Raw genomic sequence first — 19962 nt, 5'->3', positions numbered from 1 at the left:
TCTTTAAGAAATATAATTAATATTCATAGATTATCAATAACATCAAAAGCCTATTAGCACCTTATAATTTAATAATTAAAAGGAAGAAGTTATAATTCAAAGATGAAATTTCTTTGAGGATAAGAGTTAAAAAAAGAAGCAAACAAAGTCTGGAAGGCATTAAAGATGACAGCATCAAAGAAATAAAATCCAAAATGTGAGTTTTTCACATATTTAAAGACATAAGCCAGGAAAGATACAATAAAATCACAATTCAAGCACACTAAAATCCTAGGACATGTTTAAGTATCTGAATCAATACAGAGATTTTAGTGATCCTACTGTTGGGAATAACAATCTGATAGTTGGAAAAATTCACTTCATTTCAGGTTTCTTTTCAATCTAATGAAAAGATAATATCAAATATGCTAAAACTTTATATAAAAATTATTGACTACTTACTCTATGATAAGCAGGAGTTAAAATACCATTTATACTTCACAATTTTAATTATAAGCAGAAATCACTACTGAATTCTGTACAGAATTCTGTTTAGTGTACTTTTCTTTTTACATACACTAATTTACATTTTTAGAGTTAAGACATTTATAAGGAATCAATATATTAAAAACTGATAATGTGTATAATTTACATTAGACTGCATATAATGACCTGGACGTATGTGCCTATAAGACAGAATTACTTTTATAATTGCTTATTATTTAAATTAATCACTTGAAACCTATTGAAAGTAAAATGTAGATTAAGATGCAGAAACCTAATCCCCGTTCTGGGCTTCAAAATTCAACATACCTGTGAGTGTGGTCCTAGGGACTGAATTCAGGGCCACTCTACCACTGAGCTCTATCCTAAGCCCTTTATTGACTGATTGATTGATTGACAGCTGTCTCACTAACTTTCTTAGACTGGCCTCAAACTTGCAATCCTCCTGCTATAGCCTCCTAAAACAGTGAGATTACAGGGGGGGGTGACACCACACCCAGAATGTGATGTGGTTATAGAATAAAAATATCTACAGGAACTTCAAGAATAGAAACCTCATTGTCTAATTCATTTACTATATGATAAAAATAACTTCAAATGAAACAGGAAACTTAAAGTTTAATTAATTAATGGGTAGTAAAATTGGAAGAATCATTTTTGCCTATGTATATTTTGCTATCTACTCAATAATGATTGAGTAGCTGTCATCTGCTATACATTTCAAAATATAATTGAAATCAACATCTTTCCTTTACTAACAAACCTGACTCTAAACTGGAATATCAAGATGACAATCAAGATGACAGATCATGATGTTAAAAGCATTAATTGTCTCTCCTCTGCTTTCCTAGATATTTTGGAATCCTATTGGAGACACAGTAGTCACATATTACCTCAATTTTTATGTTGAAGATAATGAAGGCAAAAGACAACCAATGTCTTAGTATAATCAAACCATTCTGTAAATATCATCCAATAACATGAAGATAAAGTGAAAAACATCCCAAGCTTTTGGAAAAGTAATCTGCCTTCCTGTCTATGTAAGCTAAAAGGAAGACTAACCTTCAAAAGACCTGCATTAAAATGACATTCTTTTTTTGCTGAGAGAGGAAAGGGAAAGAATTTAGCTTTTGTGACACATACTTTTCATTAGATAGTAATCTCATAAACCATAATAAAAGAAGGAAAACTCAAAACTATTCAACATACGAAAGAATAAGGAGCAATTATTCTGGACTCTTCAGCTTTAAAATTCTAAGTTACCAATATCTTTATAGACAGCAACATATTCAGTAAATATAACTGCTATAGTTTTTTAAATCTGTGAATGAAATTAGGTTCAGAAAACAAATTACTGTCAGAATGACCAGAAGTTGCTAACTGACTGGTCTGTAAACAAAATATTTGTTCATTATAGACTACATTGAGAATGTTTAGGCAAAGAAAAGATGAGGATAAAAATCTATTAAATGCTACCTATGAAAACCCAAATTTCCAATGTAGAACACTGTTATCAAAGATTATATATATTCTACCTTTACCTTTTGGGATTTTTGAAGCAACTTACTCTTTTACCCAATTATGCACTTTCAAAAATTTCAGTTAATAAAAATCTCTGTGAGTAAGTGATTTTTAAATCACCAAAAAGCGAAAGAACAAGATGTTTAAGACTTCAGACAGTACCTGAGAAAGAATACAACTAGGGAATGGCTTTACCTAGGTGGGTAAAGTTCAGAATGGCAGAATTCCTTCCATGTTGCAATGAATATTCTGAAACTACCAGTGTTTGGTGACTATCCTGGGTACAGTAGTAAAACAGAAGGGAAAAGCCTCACACAGAAAGCTGAATGGTCCAAAGAAAACCTAAGTGATGACAAGAACCTAAAGGCACATGCAGGTACGCATCTTTGATATTGGATGTGATACACTTACATGGCCCCTGTTGAATCTCTTGGGGACCAACAGTAAAGCAAGTTTAGAACTTCAAATCTTGAGACATCTATAGCAAGATGCTGATCCAATGTGGCTCCAAATATCTTCTGTTTTCCTGGCTCACCTGAAGAGGAAAAAACACTACAGAGGATGTGGGAACCGAATTTCTTTAAGTAGATTCTTCTAGAGTAACTGTCTGAAAGTTTTGACCCAGTCTTTTGTGAAGTCTGGAGATGAGACACTTGAAGGACTAGTGAAAAACAAAATTCAAATGAAAGGGTGGAGTGAGACATCTAAAAAGGGAGTATGAGAGCAAAAGACCATTGTTGTAGGTAACTCAGTGTTCCTCATCCTCAGGTGGGAGAAGGCAGAGAAAGGAGAGGAAAACAATACACAGATGCTTCTCCCTCCACTCCCTCACCCACTGTTACTGGAACTTCATAGAAATAGCTGAGCTTTTGACCACAATTAGGGGAGTGAATAAGCAACATTATGTAGAAGGTTTGGCATTTTGTCAAGTCTCCCTCTCTGACTATATGGCATTACTATGCAGCAGGGAGGCCTTTCAGATAATACCATTTTTCTAAGAAAAGATTCTGGTGGAATACAGCTTGAAGCAATAAGAAAGAGAAAAATAAATTGAATTTATACAAATATGAAACTCACAAGACAATATACCATGTTTACAAAGTGTATCTGTTTTTCAAAAGGGGTGGGATGGTTTTCATGAAATAAGAAATCAGAAGTCCCCCCCTAAAAAGTAGTTTCCAAGTAACAGAAATATTTTTTAACACAGACTGCATGCTTCGTCCTTCTGTGCCATGTTACTCCTAGAAAGATAATCTTTAAAAACTAAGATTAGCAGAACCAAGTCTGATATATTACCACACAAAAAGCATAAAACTATAGTCCATGTCATTAGATTCATTTTTAATGAACTTCTAAACTTTTTCCTCAAGATACTTAACCTAAATCTTATAATAGTGATTCTCCAGCATTCATGTAATATTCCTAGAGCATAAAATAATTTTGTTTCCATATACATTCCATTTCAACCAGAATTTTCTTGAACTGTCTGGCAAAAATACTAGAATTTTCTGGAAAATGAGACTAGAGGACAAATCAGGTTCTTACCTGGCGTGGCTGTTCGTTCATTCGTTGTGGGTCTGATTTCACTTTATTATTAGGATGATTTGTGACTTTGGTTACTGGTTGTTTGAAAATTGATGCAGTTTGTCTAATCGGCAATGTTGTATTCAAGTCTGGTTTACCCTGTGAATGAATATAAGTGTGTTTTCATTAATAAATATCATATATAAACACGATGATTTTTTTCTAATTCAATGTTTATTACTTTAAATCAGATTATTCCAAAATTCTCAGTCTAACTCAGCATTTTAAATACTCTGAAAGTACATTTTAAGTACTTTTAAGACAAATATGAATTTTTCTCATAACAAATGAAAATCTTGTGTATACTTCAGGGATTTGTTGTTGTTTTGTTGTTTGTTTGTTTGGTACTGGGCATTGAACCCAGGGGTGCTTTACCACTGAGCTATATCCCCAGCCCTTTTTATTTTGAGACAGGGTCTTGCAAAGTTACTTAGGGCCTCACTAAATTGCTGAAGTCTCAAACTTGTGATCTTCCTGCCTCAAGTAGGTAACTTAGTATTCCTCATCTCCCCAGGTGCTGGGATTATAGGCATGCACCACCACATCTTATATACTTTTAAATGTAAGAAAATTCTCTATATAAAATTCATAATTAATTTGGTCTTTAAAGTATTAAGAATTTTAAATTGCCAAATCTGTTTGGGTTATACAAAAGGAAGGAGAAGTTTAAGGACAACAATCACTGGCATAGCAATCATCTCTACATTTTGAGAATAGAGAAAAATATTGGTACTAAATATACGTGGGTATTAAAACATAAACAACCTGATCAGCAATTAGAAAGCCACACTACATGAAATAACATAAATTAACTTTCCTTTTTATATAAAAATGAAATAATTCTTAAAAATCTCAATTAAGAAAAATGTGATAAAATAAGGATATACAAGTTAAGCATGCCTAATTTGAAATTTTGGGGGCACCAATGTCATCACAAGTGGAAAATTCCATACCTGTGCAACACGTCACAGTTGGAACTCGGGTTCACTAAAAATACTTATAAAATTACAGTCAGGCTATGTGCAGTAAGTATACATAAAAAAACAAATTTCGTGTGTAGACTTGGGTCTCAATCCCAAGTGAGCTATCTCATGCATGTATGCAAATATTCCAAAATCTGAAAAGAACCCAATCGAAAACACATCTGGTCTCAAGAATTTTGCATAAGGGTTTTTCAACCAGTATTCCTAAATTTTAATATGTTCACATTTAATCTTTTTACAGAAGAGATTTTAAATTGAGCTTCAGAAAGCTATGTAACACACTTATCAAGTTTTAACCAAGCAGAAAATAAAAATGTGAGATATACTCTAATGAGGTCAAAATGTGGCACAGAGTTGTTATTAAATTTTCTTGCAATACCCCAACAAAAAAACAAGAAAAAAAAGTATGGGGGAGAAAATCCAATTTAATGATTGTGCTGATTCTGGCAAAAAAAAAAAAATTGTTTTTCATACACATACACACACATACATATGTACACACATAATACAGTCATTTATATTAAAAAATATACCCTATGTATTTTTTAAACAGAAATATACTTGACAAATTTATAGGATATTTGATGAGTTTTTGCCTTTAGTTTTTGCCTTTATTTGCAAAATATCTTCATCTTCTCAATAATTCTCAAACCCAAGCATACATCAGAACCACCCATCGGGCTTGTTAAAACAACGTGGATGGGCCTCATCCCCAAAGATTCTGATTTAGTAGAGCTGAGGTGGGATCTAATAATCGCATGTCTAGGAAGGTCACCATTATGCTGATGCTGCTGATGCAGGAACCACACTTGAAGAGGCAATGCTCTAAAACAAAGACTGCTGATTTGTGGTAGGAACACCAAAGCTAACAGATGGGTATCTGTTGTTCACTTTTTGGTACCTTCAGTACATTAAACCAGCATCTAAAAACCTGGTGTTTTCACATAAAGTCCGGAATCCCAGCTCCTCACACAGGAAAGATATAGGAGAAATGCTAGACTTGGTTTGGCAACAACAGGCCCTGACTGACAACAGCTATCCACCAGGGATGTCAGGTTCTCGTTTTGCAACATTTCTCAATAACTTACATTACCTACCAAGTTCTAAAGGCATGGAGTTTGTGACCACTGCTTAATGAGTATTAGCATCTAGGAAGGTAAGTATGGTAATTACTACAACATTTGGATCCACTAATAAATGTGCCCTCACCTCTTCCCCTTTACCCACAATACACCTACCTCCTCTGTACGTACTGAACATTTCTGTCATTCCTTTATCTCAGTTTTCTCCAAAGGTATGTTTATATTCATCTCAAATGATTCTAACATATTATTTCTCTGATATACAGCTTTATCTTGATGACTTTAAAAAATAAATCATCTGCAAATGTGACTGACAGGCTACAAAACCACTACCTTGGGATACCATCTTTAAAAAATACGACGCCCACGAGTGTGAATTTTTAAAAAGGTCCCTGCTAATTCTGTATTCCACAAAAAGTTTGGACATCTCTGATTCATGCATCTAAAACGTTCTGAAGTCCTTAACGAAGTCATACAACCTACAAAATTGTCAACATTCAATCTTAAAAAAGCTTAACATACAAATACTTATGGAAAACTGTTTCTGTTGCTAATTGGGTATAATCAGATAATTGTTTCATTAAACAAATACCTTGTTTGGTTTTTAAATTTTTTGTTTTTTAATAAAAGAACAATATATTCTGCTGGTGCTAAAAAAAAAAAAAAAGTGGCAGCTATTTGTAGGAGCAAACATATTGGAGCCTGAAATTACGATTGTTACAAAGGATAACTGGAGGCAGCAGGGACCCTTCGAAACTGTTCTAAACCATGACTCTAGATTCAACACAGACTGGAAGCATGGGCCACATGAAATTATTGATGAGTAAGGCTGATGTTTTTGCATTAACTTGTGCTTTGGGAGCACTAAAGAAAAATTGGGAAACCAGCTAAAAGATTCAAGACATACAATTAACCTCTATTGTTCAATGAGGCAGTTAATCCCCTGGTAGCACAGAACAGGGGACCTTATTCAAGCATGCTACATCATTCCTCTCTTAATTTCATTTGGGTTTTTACTACTGCTTCTCTTTAACTGGCCTACCGATTTGACAGAAATAAGTTTTTACTAATTAATATTATATTCCAAAAACGTATCAAGTTGAGTCATCCATAAAGCTGGACTAACTGGTTTTCCCAGAGGCTGTTACAAAAACAGTAAATTGTATTATCCCTCTCCCCTAAGGACTTGAAGAGTCACCACTAATTGACACCCAGCCACATTGCAGAATTCTTCTAAACAATAACCAACAGGCCATAAACTCCTTTTAACTTAGGAGTTAAAAAGCAAACAGTCACAAGGGACAAGATTAGAGCTGCCCATATATTTGAAATCTCTTTCAATATTCAAAAAAAGTAAAGCAGTTATTTATATTACAAAATGAAACTGGCAAACAAGCACATTGTAACATTAGAACTAAAGGTTTGCAAACTTTGTCAACTATTCTCAGTATGTAGGCAGGTCCTTGAATGAAAATTTAATGAATTTTATAATATACACTAGACTTATTTTTAAATTTTTTTTAGTTGTATATGGACATAATATCTTTTTTTGTGGTGCCAAGACTTGAACCCAGTGCCTCACACGTGTGAAACAGGCACTCCCCCACTGAGCCCCAGCCCCAGCCCCAGTCCCAGTCCCAGTCCCAGTCCCAAGTATTTAATTTTTTTGAGGACCTATTCTATCCTCATTGCTGAGGGGAAAATAAATTTTTATTTTGAAAGAAATTTCTTCTCTTTCCATGAAGTATGTGAGGTGGTTCTTTGTATACTCACAAAGGACAGATATGCAATAAAATTTTCATTTAAAAAATTTAATTTTTAAAAACACAATCAAGGATGCAGAGAAAAAAAATTCCTTTTGACAAAGTTGAAAGTTATACTAGAGCTGAGCATCAAATGTAGATCTGAATTTTCCACAGGCTGAGGCAAAAAGGAACATTAAATCATTTAGTTATCACAGTCAGAAAGGAGGAAATATACCACTTAATGAAGAAAACAAATGTCCTGGTGCTAAATATAGAAGAAATAAAGACACTCAACATTACAAGAACTATTAAACAGACTTCAAATGGGTTAACTTTTTTCCTTTTTTTTTTTTTTTTTTAGTAATCTTTCATAAAAGAACATAAGACTTTAAGGACAATTCAGTGAAGATAATTCTAAAAAGGGCTAAAGCAGTGGGATCTCATTATTGTATAATCTTCCAGTGATCTAACTTAATTACAGAATAACTTAAGAGGTGGATAAGGGTTATGTTTCATAAACCAGTGGTTGTCCAGTATTTTTTGTATTCTTACACAGAGAATTTTAAAAATATACACACCTCACTCATATTTTAAAGTTGATAACAAGAATATTTCATATTTTATTTAATGTAAATAATTACAAATGATACACTTACCAGAAGTATTTGAAATACTAACACTTTAATAATAAACTATTATATCACTTTATGATGTATGTAACAGAAGTCAATATACCCAATATTACCATCTATACATACACACACAAAAAAAAACAAAAAACTTTTTTCTCTTTGAATTAATGATTCCATTCCTGCCAGGCACGATGGCACGTGCCTATAATCCCAGCGACTGGGAAGGATCATATTCGAGACCAGCCTCAACAACTTGGTGAGGCCCTAAGCAACTTAACAAGATCCTGTCTCAAAATAAAAAATTTTAAAAGGGGTGATGGATATAGCTTAATGGTAAAGCACCCCTGGTTCAATCCCCAGTATCAAACATAATAATAATTCCATTCTCACAATTACTTCCTATTTTAACTTGAAAATTTTTGTATACATGAATATTTTTTAAACTTTGTAACCATAAAACTCTTAGTGATAAAATTTCTTCTACAGCATATAAACCACTAAGAATAATGTATTACATACAAATTTTTGGATTTAGAAAACACACACACACACATATAATCTTTCTTAATTATTTTTGTTCTATCTTGAGTCAAAGTCTATGTTGCCCAGGCTGATCATGAACTCCTGGTCTCAAGTAACCCTCCTGCCTCAGCATCCAGAACAGCTGAAACTACAAGGCCCACTGTCCCTGGCCAAGAAAAAAAAAAAATTTTTTTTTTAAATAACTTTACAGTCTAGATAAATACTTTTAACTTCAAGAATAGGACAAAAATTGGTGTCAATTCTATTCCTATTCTTAATTTTGTATAGATGTAGCACTAAAAAACCTTGATCACATAAATAAGCAGAATGAATTTTACTGCCATTCAAATCTCTGAACTCCTTTTGAGTTGTATGTTACAATATCACACAGTGAACCATCAAAAAGATGTTAATAATCAGTTGATAACTACATAAAGTCCTCTAAATTTTTTTGAAAGCAATGAATTGTACTTAAGGGGAAAAAAATCACTGTTATTCATTTTCTCAAACCAATATTTCAAACTAATTGGTAATCAAATGTTTTGTACCATAATAATATTGCTGACAATAAGAGGAGGGGGCCTGTAAGACGAAAGATTGATAATGAAGAATACAGGGAATAACAGGTGCCTTTGTTTACAGTAGGTATGTTTGCAGAACAATTGAAGGAAACAGTATACTATATACAGAACTTAAAGATATATGAAATGAATTCCTTAAAATGATCTGGGTCAAACTTTCACATAACATGTTCTGAACACCAGAGACTTGCTGTATATTCTAAATACTGCTTTTTTCAGACTGGCTTTGAAAAAAGCTGCATGAGAAAGTTCAACATTGCACATATTCCATGACTGGCTCATTTTATCCTTAAAATTCATGCAAATTTTGCATTTCACTTTAATAATTAGCCTTAAGGTTAAAATGTTGTTCTACCTATCCAAAGTGTTCAAATAAAACTGATAGTTCCAAATATCATTCAAGCATTATTTAATTCTGTGCTTTTGTATACACAACATAGAGATATTCATGCCCCAGTTTGAGAAGTAAAGACTGTATCTCTAACTTCAATTTCCTTATCTGATAGGAGGATAACAACTATTGCAAAGATTCTTATAAGGATTCAATGAAGTAATGCATATGTACTGTTGTAGTTGTCGTTGCTGCTGCTGCTAATGCAGTTTCCAGTTAGTCACTGAACCAATATTGAGTGCCTACCATATGCCAGACACTGAATACACAGTCATGAAAAGAAAAATCAACAACAAAACCCAACAATAAAATCCCTGCCTCATAACTTTTAATTCTGGGGGTAAGGAGAAGATAACAATAAGCAAAAGAAGTTTATAGTTATCTTGGCACACAAATTCTTTATCTCTTTCACATTAATTCGATACTGAGCATACCTTTGAAATTTAGAAAATTAACCTGTTGAGCTTTCCCAGAAGCAAAGTCATCCCTTGGCTCACACACAGACAGATGTGCCTGAGTAGTATTTTTAGATCAAATTAAGACTATTCTCAAAAAGCAATTCCAGATTTGCTCCAGAATACATACAATAGCCAATAGTGAATGCTATTCCATAAAACCAAATGTCAACAATGTTCACATACCATAAAACTTACCATTTTAAAATAGACAATTCAGCAGTTTTTCCTGTATGCACAGGGTTATACAACCTGGTGGGAGACCAACCTTGCACGTGACTGGCTCACACTCCCCTGCTGGGGGCTGAGGCACTCAGTCACAGAAATGTGGCAGAGCTTTCCCCACCCTTCTTGGGTTCGAGGGTCAGTGTCTCGCTACAGCCCCATGGGTGAAGCTATGCTCACCTGTTCCTTTGTAATATAACCCCTTGCTCTGTTTAGGATAGAATCTTCCATGGAAGTGCCTTGTGTGTGTCCCCTTCTCTTACTGTGCCCTTGGGTGTGGCCTACCCAGGTGTCAGTCAACCTGCTGATAGTGGACATCATGAAGATAAACTCAGCCCCCTGAAACCTGACCCCTTGCCTCATTTGAATAGCTTTTCCTCAATAAAAAGGGTCAGGGCATCTCGCTCTCTCTTCCTGGGGACCCTTAAGGTCAGAGGAGCTGTCACAGAGACCCCAAAGAAAAAGGTATTTGTGTCTCTTGTGTGGTTATTTCGTGCAGCCCAGTTAGCCCAGTTTAACTGGAGTGACCCCTGAGCCTTTTAGTCACGAGAACAGAAACCCGGCAGCAACCTTCATAGTTTTTGCAAAAAGCAAAGTGTATCAGGCATCTATTATTTTGTATGGAAAATCCACTTGGTCTAATATACTAAGTGAGGAACAACATTTAAGAAGATCAATAGCATCATACTTAAAAAAATTAATAATGGGTAGACTACACTTTGAGCTCATTTTAAAAGGCCTATATTTACAGCTAACACAAGAGTGGAAGGCTGAAATCCACTGTCAAAAACATTTCTTGAAGAGTTCTGCTTGAAAAAAAATTCTTAAAGAGATTTAATTATAAAGCCATCAAAGGATTTATTTCAAAAGATGCCAAAGAATTTCAACCAGATATAACAGCCCTACCCAAACTAAGGTTGCTATTGTATGGAATTGTCTCATTCACACCTAATTTAACACTAGCTGTATATATTTATTTGACAGTCAAGCCCAGGCCCTCTCAAAAGGATTTATTACACTTGGATATGTTTGAGGCACAAAAAGTCATGTATACCTAATTAGAATAAATAAATTGATTTTTTAAAAAAGAAAATATTTTTAAAAAGTGTTATTACATGTTAGGTGCTCTGCCATCCAGCCCTTCCCATTAGTCTCATTTTGTCTTAAACTTACAGATGTTAAGTAAGTAGTAGATATAATTAAATGTAGCCTTTCAGTAAAGACTTATTAAGCCAAGAATGGAGTAATCTGTATTATCTGACTCAAATTTAATAATGTAAAAGAAATAATATCAAGATTTGCTCCATCTATTACTATTTAACATTCAAAGTTATGCTTATAGATAAACATGACCAGCATATTCTTCTGAATCACGCAACCAGCCCTACACAAGTGTCCCGTGGGAAAATAATCCAGTCTCCAGATGGTGTTTTTTTGGCAGTCACTGTCAACCATAGTGCTATTATATTATGAAATAATAGGAAATAAAGAATACAAAGAATCTAAAGCTCAGCACATTGACAAGAGATTAAGACATCAAAACAAGCACTGTACATTGCATGAGGCACACTGCATTGCTCCCTGGAGAGCCAAGGTTCATAAAAAATATGTTCCTCAATTCTGAATCCAAAAACTTTCATTGTAGGTAACAAATCATAGTAACTGACTGCTGTATAGCTAAGAAAATAATCTAGCACACTGGTTCTACACAAAGGGAACTAGTATGATGGTTAACACCTTGGTGAAAAGTACAAAGTGTAAGGTCAACCAACAGGATGACGAGTTAAGTCATAAAGACAAAACAGATTACCCTTTAGAGGTGAACAGAAAGTTTAACTGGTAAAGATAATATCAACTTGGAGATAAATAAGAGCCAACCAACCTTGGATACTAATAAACTTTAAAGAGAATCAAACTTGCCCAAAATGGTGACCTACTCTCCTTTAGAGATTTAGCAAAAAGTTAAAGGAGCCCATGCGTCACTGTGTAGTTTTATTACAGATCACCATATAAAAAGCTAAGAATGAGGGCAAGAGCAAAGCCACAAAGCCAGTGTTCACAGAGCTCAGTGTTCCAGACAGGTCCTAAGTACACGAAGAAGATTCGCGAACGCCACTCTCAGAATAACCAAAACTAATCCCATCACACCTTACATTTCTGCCTGCCCAAGTAATAATGAAATGGCCTCACTTCCTCATTTCTCAGATCACATACATCATCACCCACCACTCATCCATATTTTCTGTACATCTACCTCAGACTTCCATGGCTCTCAAATTTCCCCTCCCTGCTTCCATGTGATATAGCTCCAACCCAGGGCCTACTGTATAGGCAAGTGTCCCACCACTGATCGTACTCTCTGCACTCCCTTTCTCTCTTGATCCATTCCGACCACACATCTAAGGGGCAGGAAGTGGAAAAGGTTTCCCTCCTTTCTCTCCATTACTACTTTCAAATCATTTCCCATTTTTGCTCCTTCAAGAACACCAGCTTTTTTAAAGCCCGTAGCATTTAGCTACCCTCTGCCCCTCCTGTTTTCTCCGTCATTTGTTAAGACCTTTTTTTTTTTTTCCAGTCATCCATTCAATCCCAATATTTGTCCTCAGGAACCTAAATACTCATGTAGACAACTTACCCAACATCATGAGTCTTTTGACCTTCTCTATCTTGCTTACCTAATATAGACACAGGCTTGTCAATGCTAATAACTGCACCATCTCCTCTAATGAAGCACCAATTCTCTGATTTCCACTACCTTCCCTTGCAGCTCACTTGGTACTTTTTTCATTTTTTGACCCCCATCTACAACTGTTGTCCATTGGCCATCCTATTTTCTCACTGCTGTTTACCCCTTTCACGTTTTTCCCTACCTAGCACAGGTTGCATGTTCCCATCACGATCATTACACTGCAAATATGTTTGGCTTTCTTGACTTCCATGGTTTTTTCACTGATTCTATCCATTTACCCAGAGATTAACCAAAGCAGCATCTCTTTTGTCTACCATCTAGTAATTTTCCCACTACTGAAGAAAATTTATTAAAATAATTGTCTACATTAACCAATTTTATCTCCGATTTACTTTACCACCCAATCCAATCTGCCCTTTGTTCCCACCAAAACTGTTCTTGAGGTAATTAGCAAATTTCATGTTCTCAAACTCAATGGAAATTTCAGTCTTCCTCTACTTAAACTTTCAACAGCAATAACTTTTTTTTTTTTTTTTTTTTTAACACTCTCCTCTCGGAAGTCTCTCCTCTTCTCAATCCCTCAATCCACTTTGCTGATTTATTTAACCAAATCCTTAGATTTTCTTCAGGGCTTGGTCCTGGTTCCTTTTCTATAGGTGAGTGCTTTTCTCTAACCCATTGCTCAGAATACTATCTATGCCCTAATGACTTTCCAGCTCAGACTCTCAGTTCTAATACAGTATACCCAACTGCATACATGACACCTCCCCTTGGATATTTACTAGGCACCTCAACTTTGCACATTCAAAATGATTTTTATCAACCCATATAGTCTTTTCCTACAATGATCTCAGAAATGAAACCCTAATCCATCCAATGTGAAAATCAAGAGCTCACCTTTGAATCTTTTTGTAATGTTCCACACATAATTCATTAGCAAACCCTATTAATTCTCTTTGCAAAAGAGATCTAGAATCTGTCCAGTTCTATCTCCATGGGCACCACGTGTGTCTAGACCATTATTATTCCTCACTAGACAAGAGCAACTTCCTCTTCACTTCTATTGTGTCCATTTCATATCAAATTAACAGAAACCTATACTCAATAGTGGCCCACGCTTATCAAATGCCAGTAATCCCTTGGAAGAACTTCTTTTAAAAAAAAAAAATATACGTTTTTTAGTTGTAGATGGACACAATTCCTTTATTTTGTTTATTTATTTATTTATTTTTATGTGGTGCTGAGGATCGAACCCAGTACCTCACACATGCCGGACGAGTGCACTACCACTGAGCCACAACCCCAGTCCCCTTGGAAGAATTTCAAGGTCTATCAATGTTAAATTTTTCACCATGATGTATTCACTTCCCGGGAGAGACTAGAAGGCACTCCATTCAGCAAGGCCTTAATAAACTGACAAATATAGCCCACGTATCTTTGGAAAATATCTTTGGAAGAGATTTCAACTACTTTCTCCATTGGCCAGAAATGTTGGTAGAAGGAATGATGTTTATTATTTGGTAGAAGCCAACAGGCAGTTCTTACCACAATATGCCCTACCAATCAGAATGTTCCTAGCATAAGGCTTTTTAGTGGTGGCTAATTGGTCATGGTATCCCCCAGATAGATACGTCAGTCCAATAACTAAAAAGGCTATAACTCAGTGGTAGAGGGCTTGCCTAGAGTACGCAAGGCCCTAAGTTCAACACCTCTACCAAAAAAAAAGTAATCACCAAAAAAATACATAGTCAAAGGCCTAATTTGATTTACAGCAAGTGACTTGGTCCCTTGCCTATTCACTCACATCATCTGTCAAGGCCTTGCTCCTTCTACTTTAAAGTCAGTGGTTATTAACGTTTTTCAACTTCATTCCTTTAAGATTCTGATGAAGATAAACTCCCCTAGAAAAATGCAAACAAAAAAAAATACTGCACACAATTCAAAGGTTTTTGGGGTTTTTTTGTTTGTTTGTTTTGTGATGGGGATTGAACCCAGCCCTATTTTGTATTTTATTTAGAGAGAGGGTCTCAGTAAGTTGCTTAGTGCCTCCCTTTTTCTGAGGCTGGCTTTGAACTTTAGATCCTCCTGCCTCAGTCTCCCAAGCCACTGGAATTACAGGTGTGTGCCACGGCACTCAGCAATTCAAAGATTCTTAGAGGTCTTCCTGAAGCACAGACTCTCAGGTTAGAACTTCTACCACACACTTCTCTATTGGGTCCTTAAAATCTGATCTTTCAAGCTTTAAAAGAAAAAGAATATGTTCCTTATTATAAACATGTTACTTATTGTACATTCTCTTCTGAATATTGTCCTATCTGTTCTACCTGTTGCTCAAGCTTCCTAAGAGAGTAATCTAACCATTTTTATGGAAAAGGGTTTTTTGTTTCGTTTTGTTTTTAAAAAAAAGGCACATAACATTTGCAGCTGCAAAGCTCTAAAAACAAAGAAACCAAAAACTCATTAACAATAGTTTCCTTAAGGCAGCAGGACAGGTTACTAAGAGATAGGAGAGAGAGAAAGACATTTTCCACTGAAAATCCTTTTCACTATTTATGTACATTACTTCACTAAATAAAAACAAATCAAAATTTTAAAACTTTTATAAAATCAGGAACATATCGTTTCTAATTTCTCATCTCCCAGTAACTTTCTGGCACCGAAAATATGATTTCTGATCCCTCAGTCTATTGAAGGAGGGTTACACAAAGGTCACCAGTTCCCTTCTAATTTTTTTTTAAACATTTCTTTAATTGTAGACGGACACAATACATTTATTTTATTTATTTACTTTTGTGTGGTGCTAAGGATCAAACCCAGTGCCTCACTCATGCTAGGTGGGTGCTCTACCACTGAACCACAATTCTAGCCCCTCCTTTCTAATTTTGAAACAAAGTATTATCCTCCTTGATCACTCCATGGCATTTACCAAAACTCTTTTCTAGGATTTTGTTATACCACATTCTCTTGATTCTGGAAGGTACTTCTCATTCCCCACAAGATTATTTCATCTTGTGAATACCTTTCTTCTCTTTGTACCTACACTGGAAAACCAATGACAAACCAAAAGGATAAGAATTCTAAATCCCTGGGGATCCCCCAAGACCCCTTTGGAAACACAAATACAAAATTATTTTAATTTAATCTTCCTCCTCTATCCCCAAACTTGTTCTTCTTCCTTTACCCTTATCCAACCCTGCCCAACAAGTGACTAACTTGATCAGTTTCAAAATAGTGAAAATACTGAAAGCTGACTAACTTATTAAATGAAGTTTATTCTACTGGCTGGAGAGTCCAAATAGCATGGTGCCAGGTGAAGGCACTCTGCCTGTGTCACAATATGACAAAGCAGCAGTCCAAAAGCAAAAGGACTGTGCAAACAGGGAAGCCAGACACCAGGCATGGGCCAGGCTCATTCTTTTAATACCAACCCATTCTCGCCAAGGGTGGTGGTGCACAACTGTAATCCCTACTGGGATTACTCAGGAGGCTGAGTCAGGAAGGATCGCCAAGTTCAAAAAGGCAGCCTCAGCAATTTAGCAAGGCCCTGAGCAACTAAGCGAGACCCTGTCTCAAAATTTTTTTAAAAAGGTGGGGGGGCTGGGGATATGGCTCAGTGCTTAAGCACCCCTGGGTTCAATCCCTGTTACCAAAAATAAGTAACAACAACCCGTTCTCTTGTGAATTGGGATAAGACCCAATGCATTCCACAAGACCAGATTAATCCCTTCATGAGAACAGAGCTCCATCATCTTATTGCCTTCCAGGAGGCCTCATCTTTTTTTAAGATTCCACCACTCCAAAACCGTTTATTGTGGGGACCAAGCAACTAGCACATGAACCTCTATGAGGCAAACCACATTCAAACCATGGCAATGAACAAAGTAAGAATTTTAGCAGATATCAGCAAAATTCCCTCTCTCTATAATCTTAGTCATCAGGTACCTTGAGTCTCCCACTTCCACTCCTCCTGCTACAACATTAATTCAAGCCATCATTACTTTTCTGAACTATAACAGTCCAAGTAATCCACTTCCAGTTTCATCCCTTCTCAAATCCAGTATCCACAGTTCATTCCAATCTATATCCATCATCCAAATCTGATTTTATCACCAACAACTAAGTTGGTATTTTTTTTTTTCAAACTGCACAGGTTTGTCCCAAGATATATCTGAGCTCCCTAAAAAATTTTACTTTTATTAGTTTGTGAAAATAATTAAAATAAGCATCTTTTAAATGGTTGAGAACTTAAGGTACAGTCATATATAATCCACCTCACACCAAGATAATTCATGAAAAATGAATGAGAGATTTAAAAAATTGATTCCATTCAAAAGAATATGTTGTTTTGTTTTTCTAAATACATGTGATGAAAGAACTGTCTTCCAAGCTTGTTATTGCAAGCTGTTAGTAGGACTGTCAAGCCAAAATCAAAATTGTTCTCTACCATATTCATATCATAAGCAATTTGTAAAATACATCATAGGTCACACTAATGTTAGAGAACTTCATTATTATTAGTTTTGTCATTTTAATTTATAAAATTTTCATGTTGTCAAGAGCTGGAAACACAAGGAATTTGGTCTATATTTACACATCTGAAACATTAAAATAAGAATTTTTAACAATAAAACCAAACTACTTTAAGTTCCCTAAACATGTCTTGATCCAGAACCACTGTACTCTTCTTTATACAATCCTACAGTGTTTCAAATTAAATTTTCTTAGAAACTATCACCTTGCTTCTTATCTCCATTTTCTTTCTAAAATATCAAAAATCTTATTTCTGAAAACTTGAAACATTTCCTCTTTGAAAAATCAAAACCTGCATAAATGCCTACACATTATTTAGCTTTTGGAGAGAAGAGTATATTGCTTTATTCACACTGAGAGGCAAAGCCCTAGAAGTGTGCTCTATAATACTGTTGCCATTAGGCACATGTGGCTATTTAAATTTAAAGAGAACACTAAAAATACAGTTTTTCAGTCACACTAACAGTGTTACTCAACAGGTCATGTGTGGCTATGGCTATAAGATTTCCATCATCACAGAAAATTCCACTGGATATAATACTCTAACTTCTTCTTGGAATATGCTCTCAAAAAGCTGCTAGTGACTTTGAATACCATCTCTGAGTTGATGACCTTGAAATCCTTCTGTAGTTTTTTTATTAACCCAATGTAATATCATCAGGAACTTACTTGAGAGTTCAACCCACTTTGTCAGTTGGTGAGACAGGAGTTACCTAGAAATAATTATAGCCTTGGCAACAAGATCAATAAGACATAACATAATCAAGAACGGAATTGATTTTCAGGGTAAAGTTAAGATTGAGTTTCAGACAAGTAGAAATGGATACTGAAAAACAGTAATATCTATTAACCAAAAAACAATGCCCATTTCATCCCACTCACCCATGCTAAAATAATTAAAACACACTCTGCAAGATCTTCAAAAGTTATCTTTCCAATCACGCTTGAAAATATTACTAATCACCAGTAAACTCACCTTTGATAATGGAAGACACATTAAGATCCTGGCTTATAATTAGTCAACTTAAACTGTAAGTTAGCCTGTTTCAAAGTTTATTTGTTGACTGTATCTCTAATTCTTTAAAAAATTTAAAAAAAAAAAAACCCTGAAAAACAACACAATTAATGATGTGCTTGGGCTAGGCTTATAACTGTATAGGAAATAACTACCTCAGAGTTCTGTTAATAATTTTAAATCTCACAACTTTCTTTATATTGTACTATCATAATTTAAAAGACATAATTCAGTTTATTTTGCTATACATATTTTCTGTCTTATTAGAGATGTTTAATGTTGGTGTTGGAGTAACAAAAAGAGAGCTTACTTTAAAAAAAAATGAAAAACTCCACTTTATGACTACGTAACTAAAATAAATTCACACACAAAAATAAGACTATGCCTCAAAAAATTCACATAGGAAGTTTCAGAAAACAATGAAAATGAAAGCCAAAATAATGTCTGGTACATTAATTTATTTAATACACTTTTATTACTACTATAAATTTCTAGAATGAGGTGGATATTAAATAAACATCAAACAACATTTATTAAGTACCTACCGTGTGCTAGGCTTTGGACTAAATATACAAAAACAAAAAGATATGGTCCCTGCCCTCATGGAGCTCACAGCCTAATTGAAGCAGACAAAGTCATAAATACAATGGCAAAGCATCAGGAAAGCATTATGGAAGAAGGAATTATTCTGCCTGGAGGATGCAGGGCAGGCTTCCCAGAGATGGAGACAATGGAGCTGGGCCTTGGATGAGGAGGAGTTCCCAGATGGAAGGGAAGGGGGAAGCACATTCCAAGCAGAGGAAACAGCATATGAGCAAGCAGAATCTTGAAAGTGCATGCCATGGTGCAGGATGATGAGTGGTCCAGCGCAGCTAGAGCAGAAAGGTGCACACAAACTAAAGAGACGAATTAGTTTTGGGTTTTTAATAAACTATAACTGTCAAGGAAGTAAATCTTCACATTATACTAAGTGTAGCTAAACTGTGATTGTGGAAACAATAGGATAATTTGAAGGCTTTCTGTTCATTTTGTAAATATTTGAGCCCCTTCCATAGGTAGAATCTGCACTGTGATTAGAATTTCCAAAAGGCAGTTTCAGAAATATGAATCTTAATTTTCTTTTATACATTTAAGAAGCAAAATAAATCACAGCTTATAGGCGTATCACCTTCACATATACATGGTCCCAACTTTTGCTAACTTGAGCTCCATATATTCCTACCACTATCTTTCATCCTTCTTAATATCTTCATAACTATTAACTCAAATTAACCCCATAGTTAAGCAATGCAGAAACAGTTTAATCTCCCCTTCCCATTCTGCCCCTCTAAACAAAAATGCCAATGCCATATGGAAATCAATATAAGACATCATGTGAGACAATGTATTCTGCGCTCCATATCAATTTTTAGAAATCAACTATCATAAAACAAACTATTAAGCTAAATTATTAATAAAAATAAGTATGAAGCAGAGACCCCATGCCCTTCAGAAAAAGTTAAAAACACAGGGAAGAAGACAGCT

General features: G+C 35.1%; 1 protein-coding gene across 1 annotated transcript in view; it reads right to left on the bottom strand.

Moving 5' to 3' along the window:
• Mbd2 (methyl-CpG binding domain protein 2) overlaps positions 1 to 19962 on the bottom strand; it is a 71217-nt gene that overhangs the window by 32558 nt on the left and 18697 nt on the right. The window contains exon 3 of the mRNA XM_027949019.2: positions 3550 to 3687. Within this exon, the coding sequence (XP_027804820.1) occupies positions 3550 to 3687 (138 nt within the window). The remainder of the gene's footprint in view (positions 1 to 3549; positions 3688 to 19962) is intronic.

This window comes from Marmota flaviventris, chromosome 16 (genome assembly GCF_047511675.1).
Source record: "Marmota flaviventris isolate mMarFla1 chromosome 16, mMarFla1.hap1, whole genome shotgun sequence".
Taxonomy (NCBI): Eukaryota; Metazoa; Chordata; class Mammalia; order Rodentia; family Sciuridae; genus Marmota; species Marmota flaviventris.
The sequence above is the reverse complement of the archived record's forward strand: the minus strand, read 5'-3'. Positions and strand labels throughout refer to the sequence as shown.